Genomic DNA, 10,539 nt, shown 5'->3' on the forward strand with positions numbered 1-10,539 from the left:
CTTGTTTTATCACATTAATTCCCCCCTGAGGTTCATCACTATACCTAATAAATAACTTATACTTATCCGCTTAGTTCAAGCTACGGTTTAGCCTGAATCCATCATACCATAACATTATTGATATAACTAAGAAGCTTGATATTACTTACGTTGACTTACCTATTGATTGTTACACTGCACTATATGGTATAGCTTGTTGTTACTAATTAGACTTGCATGTTTACTTTACAAAAAATGAGACAGATATGAGTATAGTGACCAACTACTTGATTAACGTCTTGTCTTATGCACTAACTCCTTTATTTTTGTTCACATTCTGTACCGCATAACTCAATGTCTCAATAAAATAAAGATTTACAAAAAAAAAAGATTGTGAAAACACATACTTATAGATGCTTTCACACATAGTTACAAGATTTTGGAAGTCAGTCATATCGCCTTCTAGGACAGATAGTTTTGGCCTAATTGCCCAAAATAAGACATGCATTTGCAACTTCAAACTTGGGGCATTTAGCATAGGTCTGGGATGAATGGGAATTCCAGACAGATTCCACAGGGATTCGATGGGTGATTACTGAAAGAATGCTACACACTACATTTTATTTAGTTTTTACCTTGCCTTGTTTATCCTGATGTATGATTTTATACAGTGCATTTTCCCCACGGATCTGTGCCTTATTGGTGAGCTATGCATGTTACATTTACTCAACTAGAGCACAAGGGGCTATTCATACTGTGTATTCAGTGTGTGTGTGTGGAATTCTCAGTTGCTGAATAATGCTGTTAATAAAATGAATAGGTACATAATAAAAAGAATACTCCGTGTAAAGAGCAGGGACTGTTAAGTAAGCTAAACCCTTTTTTGCGAGTGATTCTAGCAGTGTATATTAGTGGGTGAATCTTGGTGTGTATTTGGGAGTGTGTGTGTCTGTAAAAGTGTCAGTGAGTTTGCATGGGCATACAGGTCTGGGAGCCTGTACCACGTGGGACCACAATATGTTTCTGTAACAGACTTTGCAGTTTCTGATGGTAGCTGTGTGAACTCTGGAGATTATGCTGCAGGTTTTGTGTTGGGCAGCTGCTACTACTAAGGTATGGCATGTTTAAATGTAATATCAAATGTAGTGTAAGGGTTCGGGGGTTCTGTTTGAAAGGACACTCAAGGCACCATATCTATTTCACTGTTTTGGGGTCAAGTCTCTCTGTGCTGCAGAAGCGTTAGAGCAGCACTTATAGGCAGGGCCATCCTATCACTGCTATCCCAGGCATGAACTGGTAATGTGGAGTGTAAGTGGCTCACTGTTAAGCCTACAAACTGCACCAAACCCTCTTTATTACAACTTACATTGCCCATAGCTCTCACTATCTTAATAGTAACTGTATCCCTAACACAAAAATATAGCTTGTATCGTCAGTGCTACCTGAGCTGCCCTCCATAATCGATCAGACGTGCATCCATGCAAATTCACTGACACATATATTCCCAGACCTACTATCACTTTTATATAAACTCCCACATTTCCAGACACACATACAAATTGTCATACATTGCTAGACACACACAGACTCTTAGATATGCATTGCCATTAACACACATCCATAGTTTTAGCCAAACTTCTGCTTGTAATAACTTTTTGCTGCTGGAAGCTGGCCTCCCCGGTGTCCAGTGTGAGCAGCTCCTGCAGGTTACTCTGTCTCCTCCACACAATACAACACATGAAAAGTCATCACAGAGCTTTTTTTTAGTGTAGTAAATAGTGTGTGTGGCCAAAAGTGGAAAAAAGCATTATGGGGGTAAGAGGGTCCTTGTGCGCACTACTAGGCAAGTCCTGAAAATTGGCTCCCCTGGGTCCCATTGAGCATTGCTGTATGGGCATGGTAGCACGTCCAAGACTGATTTACACTGCAAGACTGAAATGACTGGGTCACTTAAAGATTAAGTGGTTTCGGTGCTTAGAGTGTCCCATTTTAACATTCAAATGTTTTTTTGAAATATTTCAACGGGATCTCCTATTTGTATGATGCTCTATCCCTCCAGTAAATGTAACACTATTTTGTCAAATTAAGTAGCGTGCCAAGCTCTTTTATATCCATCTTGCTATAAAGAATTAGATTTTAAAATACAGTTAAAAGGCTTATTTATAGCACCATGGTCACTTCATTGATTTGACATAGTCATGGTGAATGCAGTGAGTATGTGCAGCATTTCAATATGTAGTAGTTATGATGCTTGGAGTTCATTAAAAAAAAAGCAAAACCTTACAATTTGGAATGAACCAAACTGAAATATTATAAAGTTGTAAGAAGAAAATACTACCTAAAAATGATTAAATAAAAAACATTATATTTGAATTACAAGTAGGGTATATGTATGATGTGTAATTGTGTTAACCCCTTAAAGAAAACATGACATGTGTGACATGTCATGATTCCCTTTTATTCCAGAAGTTTGGTCCTTAAGGGGTTAATGTGCACATTGAAGATACTAGCAATAACAAAGAATACGTTTGTACAGGTAGAGGGAGTCTGTAGATGTGTGTGAGTGTGTGAAAGAGAGGCTCCTAAACATACACACATGGTCTATTGTAGAATTTAAAAAATGAAGATCATGAAATGAACACAATAGATATTCAGTGAGTGAAAAAACTATTTGATCCCCTGCTGATTTTGAACGTTTGCTCACTGACAAAGAAATGATCAGTCTATAATTTTAATGGTAGGTGTATTTTAACCGTGGGAGACAGAATAACAACGAAACAAAAACAAACAAAAAAAATCAGAAAAACAAATGTCAAAAAGAGTTGATAAATTGATTTGCATATCAATATGTGAAATATGTATTTGACCCCTATCAACCAGCAAGATTTCTGGCTCCCAGGAGTCTTTTATACAGGTAACGAGCTGAGATTAGGGGCACTCTCTTAAAGGGAGTGCTCCTAATCTCAGCTCGTTAACTGTATAAAAGACACCTGTTCACAGAAGCAATCAGATTCCAAACTCTCCACCATGGCCAAAACCAAAGAGCTGTCCAAGGATGTCAGGGACGAGATTGTAGACCTACACAAGGTTGGAATGGGCTACAATACCATCGCCAAGCAGCTTGGTGAGAAGGTGACAACAGTTGGTGCAATTATTCGCAAATGGAAGAAACACAAAATAACGGTTTGTCTCCCCCGGTCTGGTGCTCCATGCAAGATCTCACCTCGTGGAATTTCAATGATCATGAAAACGGTGAGGAATCAGCCCAGAACTATTAATGATCTCAAGGCAGCTGGGACCATAGTCACCAAGAAAACAATTGGTAACACACTACACCGCGAAGGACTGAAATCCTGCAGCGCCCGCAAGGTCCCCCCTGCTCAAGAAAGCACATGTAGCGGCATGTTTCAAGTGTGAAAATTAACATCTGAATGATTCAGAGGAGAACTGGGTGAAAAAGTGTTGTGTTCAGATGAGACCAAAATCAAACTATTTGGCATCATCTCGCCGTGTTTGGTGGAGGAGGAATGCTGCCTATGACCCCAAGAACAACATCCCCACTGTCAAACATGGAGGAGGAAACATTAAGCTTTGGTGTTTTTCTGCTAAGGACAACTGCACCGCATCAAAGGGACGATGGACGGGACCATGTACCGTCAAATCTTGGGTGAGAACCTTCTTCCCTCGGCCAAGGCATTGAAAATGGGTCGTGGCTGGGTATTCCAGCATGACAATGACCCAAAACACACAGCCAAGGCAACAAAGAAGTGGCTCAAGAAGAAGCACGTTAAAGGTCCTGGAGTAGCCTAGCCAGTCTCCAGACCTTAATCCCATAGAAAGTTTGTAGAGGGAGCTGAAGGTTCGAGTTGCCAAACGTCAGCCTCGAAACCTTAATGACTTGGAGATTATCTGCAAAGAAGAGTGGGACAAAATCCCCCCTGAGATGTGTGCAAACCTGGTGGACAACTACAAGAAACGTCTGACCGCTGTGATTGCCAACAAGTGTTTTGCCACAAAGTACTAAGTCGAAGGAGCCAAATACTTATTTCACACATTGACGTGCAAATCAATTTATAACGTTTTTAACATGCGTTTTTCTGGATTTTCTTTTTGGTTATTCTGTCTCTCACTGTTAAAATACAGCTACCATTAAAATTATAGACTGATCATTTGTTTGTCAGTGGGAAAACGTTCAAAATCAGCAGGGGATCAAATACTTTTTTCCCTCATTGTACACACACATATACAAGGTAATCCACTAAAACAAAATTGGCTGAATTCCAACCGGAATGGCAATTCTCAAATTTACTAAATCTGGTTGGATTTCAGTCGGGTCCGATCGGATCTGTAGCAATCATCCGCATGCGTTTGACGTCTGAATTAAAATCAGTGCCTTCACACGCTTACCCTCTAGTGTACATACTATTGTAAAGATTCTGAATATTCATAAAGCACTGGTTTTACAAAAAATGAGGACTAAAAGCATATTTGCAAATTATTGTTCTTTTGCTTTTTGCAAGCCTGAACAATGTCTGAATTGTACAGCATTAGATGGTTTTAACCCAATCAGTATGGGACCACTCAGACGTTAAAGAATTATGCTGTTAATCTGTTATATATAAACACAGGAAGTTTAGTTTCCCATCTCTAATGTATAAAAACAGAGAGAACCCAGTGGAATCTATCCACTACAAGTAAACCCAGCGGAGCGCTAAAACGTGTATCCACACTTAGACTTCTAAATGGAGAGAGGGATATGGTCATATAGGTGTATTCCTAAAAAAAGAAGGTAGCAAAATATGGTGCAGTATATCTACACTTTAAAGTGGTGTATACGAATGTAAACCACACGTACATGGTAAAGAGCCCTACAAGGATAGGTGTAGATTGGGTAATAACAGAACCTCTTCATATTCTTGTCAGAAGGATTCTCAGAAGAGGAGAAAACACAAGAAAAGAGGAAAGCTAATTATCCCACTGTGATACAGTAAGTAATATCACGATTATATAAGAGCCTTCATTGCACAGTGCACTTTTCTTTTTAAGTAAGCCTTTTATTAACTTTGCCCACCCTTAGCCAAACCAAAACCACACAACGGCTCATAACAAGAAGCTGTCAACTGACAACAGCCAAGCCAACTAGCTATAAAATGTAATCAAACATCATAAAGTCACCCCCCTCCGTTGAACATACATAGTAAGTAATTCTAACACACGTGACGAGGCAACGTCACAGGCAGTAAAGCACTGCCATCTGTGTGGAGGCAGCTGCTTTCTGACTGGCAGCGTGTAGACCAGCGGCATGCCTTTACACCCCAAAAGAAGGGCAAGTATCTTTGATTCCTTTGAGGAATTAAAAAGACAAAATTTTCAGACACAGACTTGTCAGACACAGTTTGTCGCAGGGAATCGTCCATTCACAGTCCTCTCACTGAGAGCTCCAACCTTTTATCGTCACCCAGGGCTGTGAAGCAGTGGTTACATGATCTTTAATGTGTGATTTAGCAAAGATTTTCAGGACAACGGAGTTCAACATAGAATGGAAACTGAAAGAGCAAATGATAAGAAATAGGCTTCTAATATTTATGTCAATAATTACCTGCTGCTGCCCAGTGTCCAAGCCAAGTGCTTTTATAAAGCCAGAAGGATCAATGTACCGTCTGTTGCTATTTTGTAACAAAGCAAATAAGTATTGCAGTTGTTCACAGATTGATTGCGGCTCATATTCTGAGAGAATGAAAAAAAAAACACAACAGATTACAATCAACTAAAGAATGTGAAGATCTATTAGAAACAACACATACAATGAAGCCTTGTCAATTCTTGGATAAAAGAGGCAATCTCACTTGTGTTTTTCACATAGATGGGCTGATTATGAAAAGCTAATACAGAATGCATTGGAATGTCACTGAAATTAGAACACCATTGATGTGAGCCTAATTTTGGCAAGGTGTGAGAATAGTCAGAACTTCAAACAGGTTCTGACTCCACACGTCGAAATTTCCCCTCGATGGGAACTGGTGAGTGCAAATTTATCCAAGGAGGATCCCACATTCTTGTGTTATTTTCCACAGACCCGTTTGGAACGTTCAAAATTATGAGAATACATCAGAGACGTTAGTTCTAAACAGATTAAGCTACACAAAAAATGAAGATGGAGTCGAACACGTTGAGATAACTATTTCAGCCTTCTCTGTCTGTGCGCACCACTGGACATGTCACATTTGGGTGTGGTGTCTAACTATGGAGAAATTTAAAAACCGATCTACAAGTTTTGGGCCTAAACCGCCAGACTATAATATACACTTTATGGCCTTGAAAAGAGCATTTTTAAAGCACAATGCTATATATTAGTGAAGGAGTCAAGTTTCTCTTGATATAAACATTCTGCTAAATAAATCCATATCATAATGTAGCACTATTTAGAAAACAGAGTCCCTTTAACCCACCTTTATTATTATTATACTATTATTTATAGAGCGCCGTCAAATTCCGCAGCGCTTTACAATGGGTGGATGAACAGACATTTAACCAGACAAGTTGGACACACAGGAACAGAGGGGTTGAGGGCCCTGCTCAATGAGCTTACATGGTAGAGGGAGTGGGGTAAAATTACACAAAAGGTAAGGATAATATTAGACTAGTGACAGTTGCAGAAGAGGAATCAGTTGGGAGCTATTACCTTTATCTTCCAGGATACATTCTTCTGCCTTTGCCACACTCCAAGAATTCTCATAAAGATAAAGCGCTCTGCGGAACTCCAAGTTTAGAAACCACACCTGAACAAACGTATTGACATAACAGGTGGCTCCCAAATTTGTCAAACCAACAAACGTATTCTATCGGAAGAGGAAAAAAAATAAAACCACATTAGAGCTGGCAGGGTCATCACAGAAAAAACACTAACATTTACAAAATTGGCTGAAATCCATATTTTGAAATAGAGACAAAAATAAAGTCATGCTGTGAAGCATCCCCTGTAGGAGAATCATGTTAGCTCTACAGAGATAAACAAGGCCATGGAGGACCACACTCAAAGGTTGAGAGCAAAAACAGAGCGCTCTCAGCGGAGTGCAGTCCTGGATTGCCCAGGCTTTATTCTATAGAGACATCAGACTTCTTCTGCAGGAGACAGCCAAATGATGGCTAGGGAAATTAGCCTAAGGGATCTTTAGGGGTTTTTTTTTTTTAGTTTTTACATATCATATTTTTATAAGTCATCTTTAGGAATGAAAATCATGTTTCAGGACACGCTTTCGGGTCCATATTGCGATAGAAATACACTGTCGCTAAATGTTATGCATGCGAACAGCATATATTATAGAAAAAGAAATGGAAAATGAGAAAGTTAGATTAGCAGGTCTCGTTAACCATAACACTATCTCAAGATAATTTATCATAATTTGTCATGGGAAGTGCAGGTTCATATCAGGAGGAAAAAACTCGCTAGCACCCAAGGGATATTTAATCAAACAATAAACAGCCAAAGTAAAAACCCACACTACAAGTCTATTTTCTCTGTATTAGTTTATTCTAAAATATAAAAACAGTTCCAAGCTACTATTTAATAAGAATAGAGTGCACACCTTTTTCCTCCTCTCAAAGTTTGGATCATCAATATTGTGGAAGCTGTTTTCATCTATTTCTCCCAACCAAACATGTTCACCAATCCCAACCAAACAGTTTGGATTTCCTTTGCAGTTCCTTCTGAAAGAAAACGTTAAGAAGAAAAGAGATTGTTATAATTGGGGTCTGCGAAGCTCCTGGGGTTATAATTGGGGGTCACCGAGGACCCAGAAGGTTAGAATTGGCGGTCACCGAGGACCCAGAGGGTTAGAATTGGGGTCTGCGAGGCCCCTGGGGTTAGAATTGGCGCTCACCGAGGACCCAGGGGGTTATAATTGGCAGTCACCGAGGACCCAGGGGGTTATAATTGGCAGTCACCGAGGACCCAGGGGGTTATAACTGGCAGTCACCGAGGACCAAGGGGGTTAAAATTGGCAGTCACCGAGGCCACAGGCTGTGTGAGGGGACACCGTGTAACGAAACCCTAGGGCTGTAGTAGGAGTCCTCGACTGTATGTGGGGACACAGTGTTCAAAACCTCAGGGCTGAGTGAGGGCCCAAGGATGTGTTGGTGACACACAGTGTAATTGCCGCTCTGGCTGTATTGAGAGTCCCCGAGCTGTATTGGTTTAATTGGCCCAGGGGCTGTATGTGGATCCCTGGGCTGTATTGGGCAGTCCCAGGTTGTGCCCAGGGCTGTATTAAGGGGGGTGGTCCCCGGGGCTGTATTAAGGAGGGGGGGGGCTGTATTAAGGAGGGGGGGGGGGCTGTATTAAGGAGAGGGGGGTCCCGGGGCTATATTAAGGGGGGGGGGTCCCCGGGGCTGTATTAATGAGAGGGGGGTCCCGGGGCTGTATTAAGGAGGGGTGGGGGTCCCCGGGGCTGTATTAATTGGGGGGTCCCCGGGGCTGTATTAAGGGGGGGGGGTCCCCGGGGCTGTATTAAGGGGGGGGGTCCCCGGGGCTGTATTAAGGGGGGGGGTCCCCGGGGCTGTATTAAGGGGGGGGGTCCCCGGGGCTGTATTAAGGGGGGGGTCCCCGGGGCTGTATTAAGGGGGGGGTCCCCGGGGCTGTATTAAGGGGGGGGGTCCCCGGGGCTGTATTAGGAGGGGGGGTCCCCGGGGCTGTATTAAGGGGGGGGGTCCCCGGGGCTGTATTAAGGGGGGGGGTCCCCGGGGCTGTATTAAGGGGGGGGGTCCCCGGGGCTGTATTAAGGGGGGGGGTCCCCGGGGCTGTATTAAGGGGGGGGGTCCCCGGGGCTGTATTAAGGGGGGGGTCCCCGGGGCTGTATTAAGGGGGGGGGTCCCCGGGGCTGTATTAAGGGGGGGGGTCCCCGGGGCTGTATTAAGGGGGGGGGTCCCCGGGGCTGTATTAAGGGGGGGTCCCCGGGGCTGTATTAAGGGGGGGGGTCCCCGGGGCTGTATTAAGGGGGGGGGGTCCCGGGGCTGTATTAAGGGGGGGGTCCCCGGGGCTGTATTAAGGGGGGGGGGTCCCCGGGGCTGTATTAAGGGGGGGGGTCCCCGGGGCTGTATTAAGGGGGGGGGTCCCCGGGGCTGTATTAAGGGGGGGGTCCCCGGGGCTGTATTAAGGGAGGGGTCCCCGGGGCTGTATTAAGGGGGGGGGGTCCCCGGGGCTGTATTAAGGGGGGGTCCCCGGGGCTGTATTAAGGGGGGGGTCCCCGGGGCTGTAATACGGGGGTGTATTGGGGGGTCCCTGGGGGCTGTATTAAGGGGGGGTGTATTGGGGGTCCCCGGGGCTGTAATAAGGGGGGGTGTATTGGGGGTCCCCGGGCTGTATTAAGGAGGGGTCCCCGGGGCTGTAATAAGGGGGTGTATTGGGGGTTCCCGGGATGTGTGTTGGCGCAGTACTAATAACACAGCAGGTATAGTAGCGGTTAGCGGCGCCGGGCGGGGATGGGTTATAATGGGGGACCCGGGGAGCGCTCAGACAGTGACACCGACAGCACCGAGCTCGGTACCTGCACCCCCCCCGCACGCAGGGCTCCAGCCGCACTCGGTAAGCGGTCTCGATCTGCTCCAGCCCCACATCCTCCGGTCTGACGGTCACCGCCCAGCGCCACGCGGCCTTCTCCAGCTGCAGCCGTGGGGCCATGGTGTCTGGGATCGCTGCAAAATCGAGGTCCCGGTCTCTGCTCAGTCACTAGGCCGCAGCCCCGCTCTCCGCAACACGCACGTCACGCAGCGTAATGGCGTCATCAGCCAGCCAATCAGAGCGCAGCGCGGGCTCCCAGCGTTCCCGCCCATTCTGTGAGGAGACTGAGAGCCCTGACAGGAGACAGTGTGTCACCAGATACCGCCCCACAGTATGGGGGGCACAGGGTGTACTCACTGTCTGGGGGCACATGTACTCACTGTCTGGGGACCCAGGACACAGTATGGGGGGCGCAGGGTGTACTCACTGTCTGAGAGCTCTGACACAGTATGGGGGGCACTGGGTGTACTCTCTGTCTGAGAGCTCTGACACAGTATGGGGGGGCACAGGGTGTACTCACTGTCTGAGAGCTCTGACACAGTATGGGGGGCACAGGGTGTACTCACTGTCTGAGAGCTCTGACACAGTATGGGGGGCACAGGGTGTACTCACTGTCTGAGAGCTCTGACACAGTATGGGGGGCACAGGGTGTACTCACTGTCTGAGAGCTCTGACACAGTATGGGGGGCACAGGGTGTACTCACTGTCTGAGAGCTCTGACACAGTATGGGGGGCACAGGGTGTACTCACTGTCTGAGAGCTCTGACACAGTATGGGGGGCACAGGGTGTACTCACTGTCTGAGAGCTCTGACACAGTATGGGGGGCACAGGGTGTACTCACTGTCTGAGAGCTCTGACACAGTATGGGGGGCACAGGGTGTACTCACTGTCTGAGAGCTCTGACACAGTATGGGGGGCACAGGGTGTACTCACTGTCTGAGAGCTCTGACACAGTATGGGGGCACAGGGTGTACTCACTGTCTGAGAGCTCTGACACAGTATG

General features: G+C 45.4%; 1 protein-coding gene across 4 annotated transcripts in view; it reads right to left on the bottom strand.

Moving 5' to 3' along the window:
• USP48 (ubiquitin specific peptidase 48) overlaps positions 1–9,737 on the bottom strand; it is a 34,736-nt gene extending 24,999 nt beyond the window's left edge. For 3 of the 4 annotated variants that reach the window (XM_063436695.1, XM_063436693.1, XM_063436696.1), the window contains exons 1-4: positions 9,522–9,737; positions 7,566–7,686; positions 6,662–6,818; positions 5,579–5,706 (exon numbers count right to left, since the gene is read on the bottom strand). In XM_063436695.1, the coding sequence (XP_063292765.1) occupies positions 5,579–5,706; positions 6,662–6,818; positions 7,566–7,686; positions 9,522–9,655 (540 nt within the window). In that variant the 5' untranslated portion in view covers positions 9,656–9,737. The remainder of the gene's footprint in view (positions 1–5,578; positions 5,707–6,661; positions 6,819–7,565; positions 7,687–9,521) is intronic. The other variant, XM_063436694.1, reaches the window with a different exon arrangement.
• Positions 9,738–10,539: the final 802 nt, after the last annotated feature.

The sequence above is a fragment of the Pelobates fuscus genome, chromosome 11 (assembly GCF_036172605.1).
Source record: "Pelobates fuscus isolate aPelFus1 chromosome 11, aPelFus1.pri, whole genome shotgun sequence".
NCBI lineage: Eukaryota > Metazoa > Chordata > Amphibia > Anura > Pelobatidae > Pelobates > Pelobates fuscus.